The sequence below is a fragment of the Primulina huaijiensis genome, chromosome 18, assembly GCF_012295235.1.
Source record: "Primulina huaijiensis isolate GDHJ02 chromosome 18, ASM1229523v2, whole genome shotgun sequence".
In the NCBI taxonomy this organism is placed as follows: domain Eukaryota; kingdom Viridiplantae; phylum Streptophyta; class Magnoliopsida; order Lamiales; family Gesneriaceae; genus Primulina; species Primulina huaijiensis.
In genome coordinates, this window is record NC_133323.1 from 20,188,457 (window position 1) to 20,202,250 (window position 13,794).

At 35.3% G+C, this 13,794-nt stretch overlaps 1 protein-coding gene across 1 annotated transcript; it reads left to right on the top strand.

Moving 5' to 3' along the window:
• The first annotated feature begins 696 nt into the window (after positions 1-696).
• Positions 697-1,803, top strand: LOC140963997 (CASP-like protein 4D1). Its single transcript, XM_073423474.1, has 3 exons — positions 697-881; positions 1,343-1,478; positions 1,594-1,803. The coding sequence occupies exons 1-3, from the start codon at positions 697-699 to the stop codon at positions 1,801-1,803; spliced, it is 531 nt and encodes a 176-aa protein (XP_073279575.1).
• The last annotated feature ends 11,991 nt before the right edge of the window (positions 1,804-13,794 follow it).

Here is a 13,794-nt window from a genome sequence, read left to right on the forward strand (position 1 = left end):
CTGACCAATCTACTTTTGCTTTCCAATATATATTTTCCCAATTTTTTATGAACTAATGCGACTATTTTTTTAACTCAAAAACCAACCTATGAGTCTCTCTATTTGGACTGATTAGTTATTTTTTCAATCCTCCTTGTTCCGTCTTACAACAATTTTTGTCCTTTGTTTGCGTATGTCAAAAAACTCTCGGCCTATTCAAGAAAATTGTATATCATAAATTGTCATGTTTTCTGTTTTCATGTTTTATATTGTAAAAGCTAGATTATATATTTATGTAACTTTTTTACTCTATTTCGTCGGAGCACTGATGTGCCACCGAGATACATAATCATTTTTCCGATTTGATGTCAGCACTTCGACAAAATATGATTAAAAAAAAATAATCAAAGTTACAAGAATAAGACTCAATTCTCATGACGAAATAAAATTAGGATCAAAAGCGTGGAATGATCCAGTTGATAGAGACGGAAAGAAGTGACTAGCTAGCCCCCTGCTTGGATTTTCTTGAACTAAAATACAATATTGCCAAATAAAAATAAGTGAAACTTTCAAAAGATCATAATCATACTGAATAGAATAAGTCCAGCATAGTACTAATTAATTAACTAGTTAATCAACGTTGATTTACAAATTAGTACTTAATCCTCGAGTCATCTATATAAAGGATTCGAGTGAGCATTTGTAATTACAATTAAGATGTCAAACCCTCACTACCAGTACGATGATGTGGCTGATTATGGCTCAAAATCCCCCAAAACAGCCCTAACAACAAGAGTTGTAACCCTAATTTCTCTCGCAGTATCGATCGCAGTTCTGGCCACTCACGATGAGACGTTGGACAATGGTTATGTGCTTACATACAAAGATTTTCGTTCTTACAAGTAACATGCGAAAGCTCTCTCACTTTTTTCTTTTTATCCTTGTTGAAATTCAATAATACTTTCATTTCACCGGTTCATAATATTACAAGTTTTGGAAGAAAAAAATCATTAACAGTCGTTGTTGTGTTCAGTTTTTAGTCATTTATTTTTTTTCATATAGTATAATGGTTAATTATTATGTCATTGTGTTTAAAAGAGATCTAGATCAAACGTACTGTCTTTATTTCTTGCACTATCAGTCCGATTTTTGTTAGAGTACTGACATGACTCCGAACACTGATGTTACGACTATATGAAATTGAGAAGAAAAAAAAACAAATTTATTGTACTATGATCAGTTATAGCTTAACCTATTAGAGTATCAAAAGTATGTATATGTCCACTTATAGGACCAATTTTAGAATATTCGTGTTTCGATTTTTCCCACCTGAATGCTAATGCTTCTTGATTTATGAACATAGGTACATGTTTTACGTAGCAATAATTGGGATGATCTACACGTTGCTGCAAATTCCATTTGCAATATACTACATGAGAACAAAGAGGCATCTAATCAGTTCCTTCAGCTTCCTCAAGTTTCAGTTCTACGCAGACAAGGTAAATCAACATGTTATTTTATTCTAAATTCATTTTTCTTTTGTAGTATATATAAATTTCACTCAATTTATTAATACATATCGACTAATTTCGATCCTTTTTAATTGCGTCGTAGATCATTTCTTTCATATTGACAACCGGAGCTGGATCAGCTTTCGGATCGACGATGGATTTGAAGAAGTATTTTGACTTGGGAAACGCTGACTCCAAGTTCCAGGACTATCTTTCCATGGGCTATATTCCAGCAGCATTTCTTCTAGTTGGATGCATAGCTACCTTAATATCTTCAGTTCATTCATCGTTTGGTTTAAGTAAGACTGGATGAATATGACCAACATAATTAACAAAACGAACACTTTCGATCTCTTGAATGTTTTGGATGTCAATTATCGTTTACAAGTACAACTGATCAGTTTAGCTCCGAAGGAATTTATATATAATTTTTGTGGCTAGCGATTGTGTTTTAATTTTTCTAATTTTTTAATTATCTGAAAATTTCAAGTTTTTGCTTGCATAATTCCACAAAAATCTCAAGTCCGTAATTACAAGCTTGCTTTTATGAAAAGTGCCACTGCTCAGTTAGGGGCACATTGTCAAACGCAAGCTCAATTTAATGTTCCAGTTAGGAGGTTCTCTTAAACCTTTTCCAACACTTGAGTAAGTGGTCGACAAGGGAGCCAGAACATAAGAGAGATATATATATTGTTGTGATCAAATTAGAGTTTAAAAAAGGTGAATAAGCTCTAACTAAATTTTTTGACTTTAAATCGTTCCTATCAGTTTTCAGCATATCAAGAATTCTTGATATTCTTGAACGGCTAGAGTTGCCGGACAACTAAAAAGTATAAGTACGAAAACGGTCCGACTTGACTAGTGATTAACTATATTAGATAGTTTAACAAGAAGCGACTTGAAATATAATTTTCAAGTTAAGTGCGTAATAAAAAAAACACAAGTATTTTTATGGATATTCGAAGATAAAACTTCTATATCACACCTTCTCCCACTTATGAAAATTTTCACTAAAAGATTTTGGTTTTACAACATCTTGTAACACTTCATTTTAATTAGGATTTATCAATGTGTAACTGAAACTCTTAGTGATCACTTTACAACTCTATATGTTTAAGAATTCTTGTTCGCCAGACAACAAATATAAAACTTCTACAGTCAGACTTGAAGGTTTGAATAGGTTACAATAGCAAAAAATATCCTTGGATGATTTGATGTATTCTGATAACTGTGTGCTAAGTGAGCAACAAATGTTTTGATCACTTAAGAATGCTCAGAAATCTTGCGATGATGCAGATTGTAACATGTGTGAATTCTGGGAGGGGTTCTTTGAGTCTGCATCAACATATTTATAGTTGGGAAGCTTCAACGATCGTTTAAGCTTTCCAATGATCACTTATACAATTTCTCGAAAGAACGAACTTGTCTTTATCAGCATTGTACATTGTAATAAATGCTATTAAATGCCACCTTTAACTACTAGCTTTTGAAAAGTAGTTTGAGCTAGTCACTTTGGGAAATATTATGTCACATCGGGAGTTGGTAATGTGATGTTCCTAAAACTGGTAGTCTATGAGCTGTTGGAAATAACGATCTTATTGATTGACACACTTCTGACCTACGGTTGGAGGAAAAAAAATTGTATTTAATACAGAGCAGTCAGAAGATAGATGATCTGTAATTGGTAATGAATAGAGCATTGGAGTGGCTACACTTTGCATCGACGGTCAGAAATCTGAAAAACAAAGTAGATGCTGGTTTTCCGTAACAGTTCAATGCTATTATTTTTTTAATCACCAACACTTAGGGTAAAATAAATATTTTAATAATTTTTTCTTTTTTGGTGATGACAAAACCAAGCTGCAAGTCTTTATTATACAAGATAAAATTGAAATAATGAATTTCATTAAGGAAATGAAATTTCATTTGTACAATGGAGCAAATAATTTAAAATACCTAATACACCCACAAAATTTAGAACAACTATCTTCTAGAACCCGAGCCGCTGCTACTACCACCTCTTCTTATTTCTTCTTCCATTCTCCTTTCATTATTACGCTTTGACTCTCTATACTTAGCCCTTTTCGGCCCGCCGCTTATGCTCTTCATGCTTCTTGAGGTGCACTTCCCCCTTTTTGTAATTGCTGCGCTGCATGTATTCTAAAACTTCCTGCAACTAGCCACCCATGGAGTCGAATCGCTCATTTATATATTGATGAACTTGAGCTATCTGAGTTTTTAATTCTAACTCGAAATTTGTCTGAACTCTATAAATTTGAGCGGCAAGTTATGTGTTCATATAGATATCTTATCTTTTTATTTGAGTTTGAGTACGATAAGCTATGCATATTTGAGAGTCAAATGGAGTTTATATTCTTTAAAATTTGGGCTCTGAAGCTGTCGAACATAACACTATGAGCATAGCTTTTAATCTCTATGTCAGATACTGCTTGGGAGATGTTGACCAGCTACGTCATAAGATGATCAAATGAGTTTTTGGAAGAGGATTATGGTCTTTCAAACAGAAAGTCAAGTTGAGGAAGAGAGGATGGACCTGCTTGAGTTTTTGAACCATCATCGGTTGGATTCTGAAATATTTTGGGCAACAGTCTGATGTGGTCCTTCCTACAGATTTGTCTCTTCCATAAATACAAGTTCATATTGAACCTGTTCCATTGTTGCATCACAAACTATGATCTCTTTTCTAGATAGAACCTTGGGAGAATTACCCTGATCTTCAATCATTCTCTCACTGTTTGGTGTGTTTGGTTTGATTCAAGGTTTAAGTCTTCTTCAACATATTTTTCTGCTTAGCTGCTGGATCTGGTAGAATTGGGGAGGAAGGGTCCATCTTAGATCAATCAAAGTCAAATATATTGTGAGATTGGACCACTTCGTCCACTAAGATTAGAGGATCTCATGAAGGTCCTCAGAAGTTGTTTGTTGCTTAGGTGGAGAGGATGGATGAGTTTGATCACTTGATTTTTCAGATAAAGGATTTTGAGGGAATTCTTCCATGTTAGTGGGTATGTCGACCTCTCGAAGCATTGATTCCATTGTGACGACATGTTTTGAAATTGATTGTTGTATATTGGTAGACTCTGGTTGTTGCACTTCTTCAAACTTTGGCTACTCATGACTAGCCTGACTCTTTCCTAGGCCAAAGATAACATAAATATCTTCTTCTTTAGTCTCTGGCAGCTCATACTCTTTCCTCTTCAACTTCACGTTCATGGACCAATAGAGTGCTTCCATTTCAGATTATCTTATGATAACTACGTCATCTTTGGGTTCGGGCTGTGAGCCACAAAATTCTCTCTTTTTCTACATCAAATAATGTAAAATACTTTTCCCGAGTTCCGTCTCAATAAAGTCTCGCTGCTGGAAAGTCTCATAGATAATTGTTTCTGCCCATTTCAGCATCTTTTGCGTCAAGGCATCTACTTCCTTTACCTTCTTCTCTTTCTGTATAACTTCAAAATGGACGACAGTGTGGAATCCACCCAAATGTCAAATTCTATCATTTTCTCTTTGGCACTTTGATTTACTCGCTCCATGGAAAGATTTATACAAGCTTGAACATTTGACAGTTTTTGCTCTGCCACAAGGATTTCATTTCTTTTGGCCTTGGGGTCTATCAGTGGCATCCCGGATTGCACAGATGATGGGTCACGTTCGTTTGACACCTTTTGATAGTATTGAGATGGGAATGAATGGAATTAAAGTAGAAACCATCGGAACATTCACATGCTTTAACCAGCTTGATTCTTTTTATCTTAGGCTTTTCAACCTTTTTCTTTGGGTTCAAAGACTGACTTAAATTTGATAAGCTTTTTTGAAGCGTTGAACACTTGAGTTAAAGTAATCTCCTCCCTTGCAGCGTCTGAATCAGAGTCAGAGGAGAGTAACACCTTTCTTGTTGTTCTTTTTGCTGGATTTTTTGCCTTGGAAGCCTTGGCAGTTGGCTTCTTGATTTCCTTCTTATTTTTCTCTTGTTCCTCGCCTTTCTCAATCTTGACAGAGACTTTCCTATCGTCTTTCCTGAGAACGTTTCTAGCATTCCACCGGACCGAGAGGTGGAATTTTTTATTGAGTTGATGCCGGGCACTGTGTCAATTTCTAAAGCACCCTATCTTTTAGCACCCGGCGAAATGAAAGAGCTAAAAGACCAAATTTAAGAGTTGTTGGACAAGGGTTTCATTCGTCCGAGTTGTTCTCCATGGGGCGCACCGGTATTATTCGTAAAGAAAAAAGATGGCAGTATGCGACTCTGCATTGATTATAGAGAACTGAACAGAGTCACCATCAAGATAAGTATCCCTTACCTAGAATCGAGGACTTGTTTGATCAGTTGCAAGGAACGTCGATTTTCTCGAAGATAGATCTTCGTTCGGGATATCATCAGCTAAAGGTGAAGGAGTATGATGTTCATAAAACGGCTTTTAGGACTTGATATGGACACTACGAGTTTATGGTGATACCATTCGAATTAACCAATGCGCCAGCGATTTCATGGATCTCATAAATTGTGGATTTCAACCGTATCTAGATCGGTTTATCATAGTCTTCATAGATGATATTCTGATTTACTCAAGGAGCAAAGAAGAGCACAGTCTGCACTTAAGAACGACACTGCAAATATTGCAAGATAGAAAACTATTCACTAAGTTCAACAAGTGCGAGTTTTGGCTCGAGAGAGTGGCGTTCTTAGGCCACATTATTTCTAGAGATGGAGTTGATGTCAATCCATGCAAGGTCGAGGCAGTTAAAGAATGGCCAGTACCAAAGAGCGTAACCGATATCCGTAGCTTCTTGTGACTAGCTGGCTACTATCAGAAGTTCACTCAAAGTTTCTCCTCTATTGCGGTACCCTTGACAACCTTGACGAATAACAATGCGAAGTTTATTTGGGGATTCGACTGTCAAGAGAGTTTTGAGAAGCTGAAGCAAGCTTTGACTTCAACGCCAGTTCTATCGATGCCATCAGGGCAAGGAGAGTATGTTCTCTATATAGACGCTTCGAAGCTTGGTTTAGGCGCAGTCCTGATGCAGAATGATCGAGTTATAACATATGCATCTAGACAGTTGAAGGTTCTTGAGAAGAATTATCCAACTCATGACCTCGAGCTTGCAGTAGTAGTATTTGCATTAAAGAAATGGAGACATTACTTATATGAGGAGAAGTGCAAGATTTTCACTGACCATAAAAGCTTGAAGTACTTCTTCACCTAAAAAGAGTTAAATATGAGGCAACGTAGATGGTTAGAGTGGGTGAAAAATTATGACTGCGATATTAGCTACCATTTGGGAAAAGCTAATGTAGTTGCGGACACCTTGAGTAGAAAGACAGCTGTTATCGCTCAATTGACAGTTTAAAGACCATTGCAAGTAGAGATTCAGCAATTCGAGCTTGCAGTGTATGCTGCGAGCGAGGCTCGTAATCATGCTACTATGACAATACAGTCGACTCTGAGGGATAGAATCCGTGAGGGTCAGTCTTCTGATGAACAGTTACAAAAATTGAGACTGAGAAACGAATCTAAAGGCCGGAAGCTCAATTCCGAGGATGATGGCATAGTTCGATATCGAGATCGACTATGGGTTCCTAGTGACGATTCACTAAGAAAAGTCATTATGAAGGAAGCTCGTAATACTCCGTACTCCATTCGTCCTGGAAGTACGAAGATGTACAAGGATTTGCAATCATTATATTGGTGGTTGGTGTGCTGTCGTTGTGCCACCAAACTTAAATTCCTACTCTCTAAATAAAATTAGTGTAATGGTGAGCAGAGTCGAATCCACAGGGAACGGGAGATGATTTCTTTCGAGTAAAATGTAAATACGGGAGGATTTTGGATAAGAACAAAATAAACTATTAAAACTAAAATTATAAAGCAATAAAAAATAATAAACGTAAACGAGAATTAAATTACCAACTCTGATTCAAGGATATTTTCACTATTCAATTGTGTCATTGTTCATCGGCTAGCATATTATTTATTCATGCAGTTACAAGTAATTAACCTTATAATTATAGGGATAGCCGATAAAATCCCTGTTTTTTCCTAATTTAATTGAACAAACCCAGCATCCAGTCAAAACTTATCAATAATTAACTGGGTACGATAGCGTTCCATATTAATTAAAAATAGCATTTTCGTTTTGTGAAAACAGTTAATCCTAAAATCTAACAACCGAGATAGCTGTAATTAATAGATCGAGTTTCGTTGATTTATTTAGATTAAATATTTTATGATAGCACAACACACCTAATATATCCCTACTCATGTACCAATCGTTCATGACAATTACGGATCACTGAATTCATGGATAGCAGTAGAAAATTATATATCAAATTAAATTGTCAGATTAACCAACATACAACTTTCATATAAATAAATCATAATTCAACAAATACTTGAACAAAACACGAATATTAAATTAAAGTGTAAAAACCTCACAGTGATAAATCGAAATAGTAAAAATATCCCTTGTATCAAAAATAAAACTTAGCCTAAAGGTGTGGAGAGAGTTGGAGGGAAAATCCTTGAGCCACTTTTTTTCTTGTGCTTCATGTGAGATTGTTGGTGATTGGAGAAATCTTTTCTTGTGTAAAAAATGTTGTAATCTTCCTTCTACCTTCACGTGAGTTGAGTAGGTTATATCAAGGATAGAAAAACTCATTAATTTAAATCATAATCCCTAAAAATCATAGGAAAGATATGATAGAGTTTTTTTTGGAATAAAACTCTATCTTATCTTTATTTATCCCAATAAGAAAAATATCTCTCCAATTATTTTCCATAAATCAAATACCATAATTAGGAGTCTAAAATATGATATTATCTTTGCAATTTTCGGACTTCGGATTTAGTTATGCCGGCAGCTGAAGAATAATCACAAGACGTGATCACGCCTTGTGGAAAGACCTCTTCTGAATTTTTTTCTGCTTCAAGTCTTAACGAAGATTATATCGACAACTTTAATTGTGATATAAAATCACCTTTTTAGCACAGATTTATCTCACGAGAAGAAAACTTCCTCCTACAATAAAATCACACAAAAATGTGTCAATTAAACATGTTGGAAGTAGTAACAATGAGAGATACAACAACAAAAAAGCAAACTATTATGAGTCTATCAAATCTCCCACACCTAAGCCATGCTTGTCCTCATGCATAAAAGAGTTTAATTCATTATCTCGCTTTTTTTTAATCCCCTTTCTGCGTCCTTTGCTTTTTCGTAGAATTTTTCATGCATCAAAACATTTTGATTATTGAGCATATGATATACCAACATTATGAACAATCGTTTCCATCAGAATGTATAGAAATTAAAATGCATAGGGTCCAAACACTCCTCACAAGATTTGCTCATTTCACTCTCAAGTGTCTAGGTATGTATCAAGGAGCTCTCATATCAAAACACTGAAAATTTTTACCATAAGCTTGCAAATATATCACGTCCTCCACCAAATGAATGAATTAAAATGCACAAACAAGGGCTGTAAATGGGTTGTACCGTGGCTAGAGGTCCGGTAGGAAATAAGGCACAATAGGTTTACAGAATTGAAGAAATCGTACGCACTTTTCACAAAGACAATTGCATCCAACTAACAATAACATCTTCAATCTCATTATAACATCCAAGACCATTTTCTTCTTCTTCGTTGCTCTTATTTTCCTTCTCATTCCGCCTTTTCATTTTCTCTTCCTTTTTTTTCATTTTTTTCCTTATTTTATTTTTTTTTTTTTCTTTTGCATAAAAAGTTTTTGAGACGACGACTTCGAGCATTAATCACTCGATCACAATAATTTGCACTTTATTGGCTCAAAGCGATGCTAAATGCGAAAAGTTTGTATGATTCTCCAATTCAAGGTTCAAATAGAGGAATAACCAACAAAAAGGATTTATCATGGCATGTAATGTGGTTATTTTTCAATGAATAGGCTCATGCTCGAACTTGGCTCACTAGAGGTAAATGAATCAGGGTAGGCTCAAAAGAACGACACTGATGATGCGAAAGAAAACAGTTTGAACCTAATGCCTTTTACTTTGTTTATGCCTCTAATTCATCACAAAGTGTCAACAAAGACATGTATAACAATGCAAGTTCTAGAAAAATCAACAATGAATTACCAACACACAATCAAATAAAATAGAGCATGATATAATGTTTGCTCATAGGCTCAATGCTCACCAAAGAAAACGGTATGTGTGCTAGACCCCATACACTTATCATTTCAACACATCATCCAGAGCAACTACCCATAAATGTAGCAATAAGAATGCAAAATCAGTTGCATACAAAGAAAACATCGGGTTTTTTTTCATAGACTCGCAACAGAAGCATTCAAGATTCAAATGAGAGAGATAACGAATAAACACTAGATGCTTTATGGATCAAACAACTTTCCTCTGTCGTACTCTCTCTCCCTTTTTTTCTACCTTTTTTTTTCACTTTTCTTAATTTTTTTTTTCGGAATAAACATGCAAAAAAATTGGAAAAAATAGAAATAGAAACTAGAAATAAAGCTATATACCCCTCTCGCACCTATATGTGGCAATGTTCTCAATGACACAAAAATTAGATGCACAACGCAGACAGTAAAAACGCAACGGAAGTTAGAGAAATCCCCTGAAATTTTTTTGGGCATCGTAGAGCAAAGCTTCTTATTGTTGTGGCGGGGAAAATTGTGGATCGATGATAGAAGCTCCTGAGAGAAGATGTGAAAGGGGTGAGAACAAATAGGGTTAGATAAAATAAACTTAAATGATGTTTTTTTTTAAAATCAGAAGATGTTTTCTCACAAGGCGTGATCACGCCTTGTTAGAAAACATCTACTGTGTTTAGGGCAATTTTTTTTTTGGTGCAGAAGTGATATTCTTATAAGGCGTGATCACGCTTTGTTAAAAGACATATTATGTACAAAGGTAACAAAAATTGTACTATTTGAAAAAAAATAAAATTAAAAGAAGTCAAAAATAATAAGAAAAAAAAATTTGGGTCGCCTCCCAAAAGCGCTTGATTTTTAGTCGTCGGCTTGACCCTCAAATGGATTCATTCAAAGAGCGGCTGATGCCCAAAGTACGTGTCATATGACACCATATATGGGTCTTGGTTCCATGTGCCCTCAAGTTTGGCTTGATGTATGCAATGTAAGCTCGTCTACTCAACAAAACGTGACTTTAAATAATAGGCATGAGATGAGAGTATCATCGTTGGCTCTTGAAGAACAAAATCAGTTGCAATCGACAATGGAGAAATACAAGGATATCCTAGATGTATGTATGATAATATTATCGACGAGCTCAAATCGATAGTCTCAGGAGCTTGTTCATCTCTCAACTTCATTGGTGCCTCATCTTCGTTTGATATTTCTTCCAAAATTTCTTCAGATTGAAACTCAACAGTTTCCTCATTCAATGCCACGCGCTTGTTTACCATATCATTCAATTGACTTATGATTATTTCAAGACTATATCCCTCATCTTCTTGATGCTCGAAAGGTTGGTCTGTAAAATCAGATTGGCTAATTTCTGGAGTGTATTGGTGGCTCCAACTCTGCAGCGAAAGATCCCAATACTGATGGTAGTCAAAGTCGGCCATATCATTTAGCAAATATATAACACTGTCCTCACGTTGAATAAGTAGTGGACTACCAGTTGTTAGTGCTCCATTAAATACCCATCTTTGTGTAACTGCATCCAAACATTTAAGGAAAAGTCGAAGAAGAACATAGTTAGAAAAATCTTGATTCCTGAATATTTTGCTAAATTACTGAATCTCTCACATGCTGCATAGAATGGCTCTTCGGTTTGTTGGGCAAAACTTATAAATACTTGTCGATGAAACATCTCGAAGTATTTCACAACAAAAAATTCTCAAATGCTGCTTTTCTCGATGAATGAATCACCTGTACAATAAGAATGAGACATGAAAAAAATAATAATAGCAAAAATCGAAAAAAAAAAACTAACCTTGCACTGTTTCCCGGCAACGGCGCCAAAATTTGGTGTGCCGTCGTTGTGCCACCAAACTTAAATTCATACTCTCTAAATAAAATTAGTGTAATGGTGATCAGGGTCGAATCCACAGGGAACGGGAGATGATTTCTTTAGAGTAAAATGTAAATACGGGAGGATTTTGGATAAAGACAAAATAAAATATTAAAACTAAAATTATAAAGCAATAAAAAATAATAAAACTAAACGAGAATTAAATTACAAACTCTGATTCAAGGAGATTTTCACTATACAATTGTGTCAATGTTCATCGGCTAACATATTATGTATTCATGCAGTTACAAGTAATTAACCTTAGAATTATAGGGATAGCCGCTAAAATCCTTGTGTTTTCCTAATTTAATCGATCAAACCCAACATCCAGTCAAAACTTATCAATAACTAACTGGGCACGATAGCGTTCCATATTAATTAAAAATAGCATTTTCGTTTTGTGAAAACAGTTAATCCTAAAATCTAACAACCGAGATAGCTGCAATTGATAGATCGAGTTTCGTTGATTTATTTAGATTAAATATGTTATGATAACACAACATACTTAATGCATCACTACTCATGTACCAATCGTTCATGACAATTACGGATCACTGAATTCATGGATAGCAGTAGAAAATTATATATCGAATTAAATTGTCAGATAACCAACATACAACTTTCATATAAATAAATCATAAATCAACAAATACTTGAACAAAACACGAATATTAAATTAAAGTGTAAAAACCTCACAGTGATAAATCGATATAGTAAAAATATCCCTTGTATCAAAAATAAAACTTAGCCTAAAGGTGTGGAGAGAGTTGGAGGGAAAATCCTTGAGCCACTTTTTTTCTTGTGCTTCATGTGAGATTGTTGGTGATTGGAGAAATCTTTTCTTGTGTAAAAAATGTTGTAATCTTCCTTCTACCTTCACGTGAGTTGAGTAGGTTATATCAAGGATAGAAAAACTCATTAATTTAAATCATAATCCCTAAAAATCATAGGAAAGATATGATAGAGTTTTTTTTGGAATAAAACTCTATCTTATCTTTATTTATCCCAATAAGAAAAATATCTCTCCAATTATTTTCCATAAATCAAATACCATAATTAGGAGTCTAAAATATGATATTATCTTTGCAATTTTCGGACTTCAGATTTAGTTATGCCGGAAGCTGAAGAATAATCACAAAACATGATCACTCCTTGTGGAAAGACCTCTTCTGAATTTTTTTCTGCTTCAAGTCTTCCACGAAGATTATATCAGCAACTTTAATTGTGATATAAAATCACCCTTTTAGCACAGATTTATCTCACGAGAAGAAAACTTCTTCCTACAATAAAATCACACAAAAATGAGTCAATTAAACATGTTGGAAGTAGTAACAATGGGAGCTACGACAACAAAAATGCAAACTATTATGAGTCTATCAGTGGTCGGACATGAAGCATGACATCTTGCGCTTTTTATCCGAGTATTTGACATGCCAACAAGTTAAGGCAGAGCATCAGAGGCCAGCAGAGAAGCTTAAGTCACTTCCTACTCCAAGTGGAAATGGGAAAATATTACTATGGATTTTGTTGTGGGATTGCAAATGACTATCAGTGGATTCAATGTCATTTGGGTGATAGTTGATCGTCTTACAAAATCAGCCCAATTTTTACCTATTAAGACGACATTCACCATGACACAGTATGTATAGTTGTATATCCGAGAGATAGTCTGACTGTATGGGATTCCAGAATCTATTGTTTCTGACAGAGATTCGAGGTTCACATCGTCCTTCTGGAAAAGTCTGCATTCAGCGATGGGAACAAAGTTGTTGTTCAACACAGCGTTTCATCCTCAAACCGATGGTTAGTCCGAAAGAGTGATTCAAATATTGGAGGATCTACTCCGAGCTTGTGTGATCGATTTCCAAGGAAGTTGGGAACCGAAGTTACCTCTAGTAGAGTTCACCTATAACAATAGCTACCAGTCGTCTATAGGTATGGCTCCTTACGAGACACTTAATGGAAGGAAATGTAGATCACCGATACATTGGGAAGAGGTTGGTGAAAGAGGAGAATTCGGTCCGGACTTGGTCAAGCAGACAGCAGAGCTAGTAGTCAAAATCCGAGATAGGATGAAAAATGCTCAAAGTCGCCAAAAGAGTTACGCTGATAAGCGACGAAGGGAGCTAGAGTTTGCAGTGGGTGACCACATATTTGTGAAAGTAGTACCTATGAAGAGTGTTATGAGATTTGGCAAGAAAGTCAAACTCAATCCAAAGTTCATAGGACTGTTTGAGATTTTAGA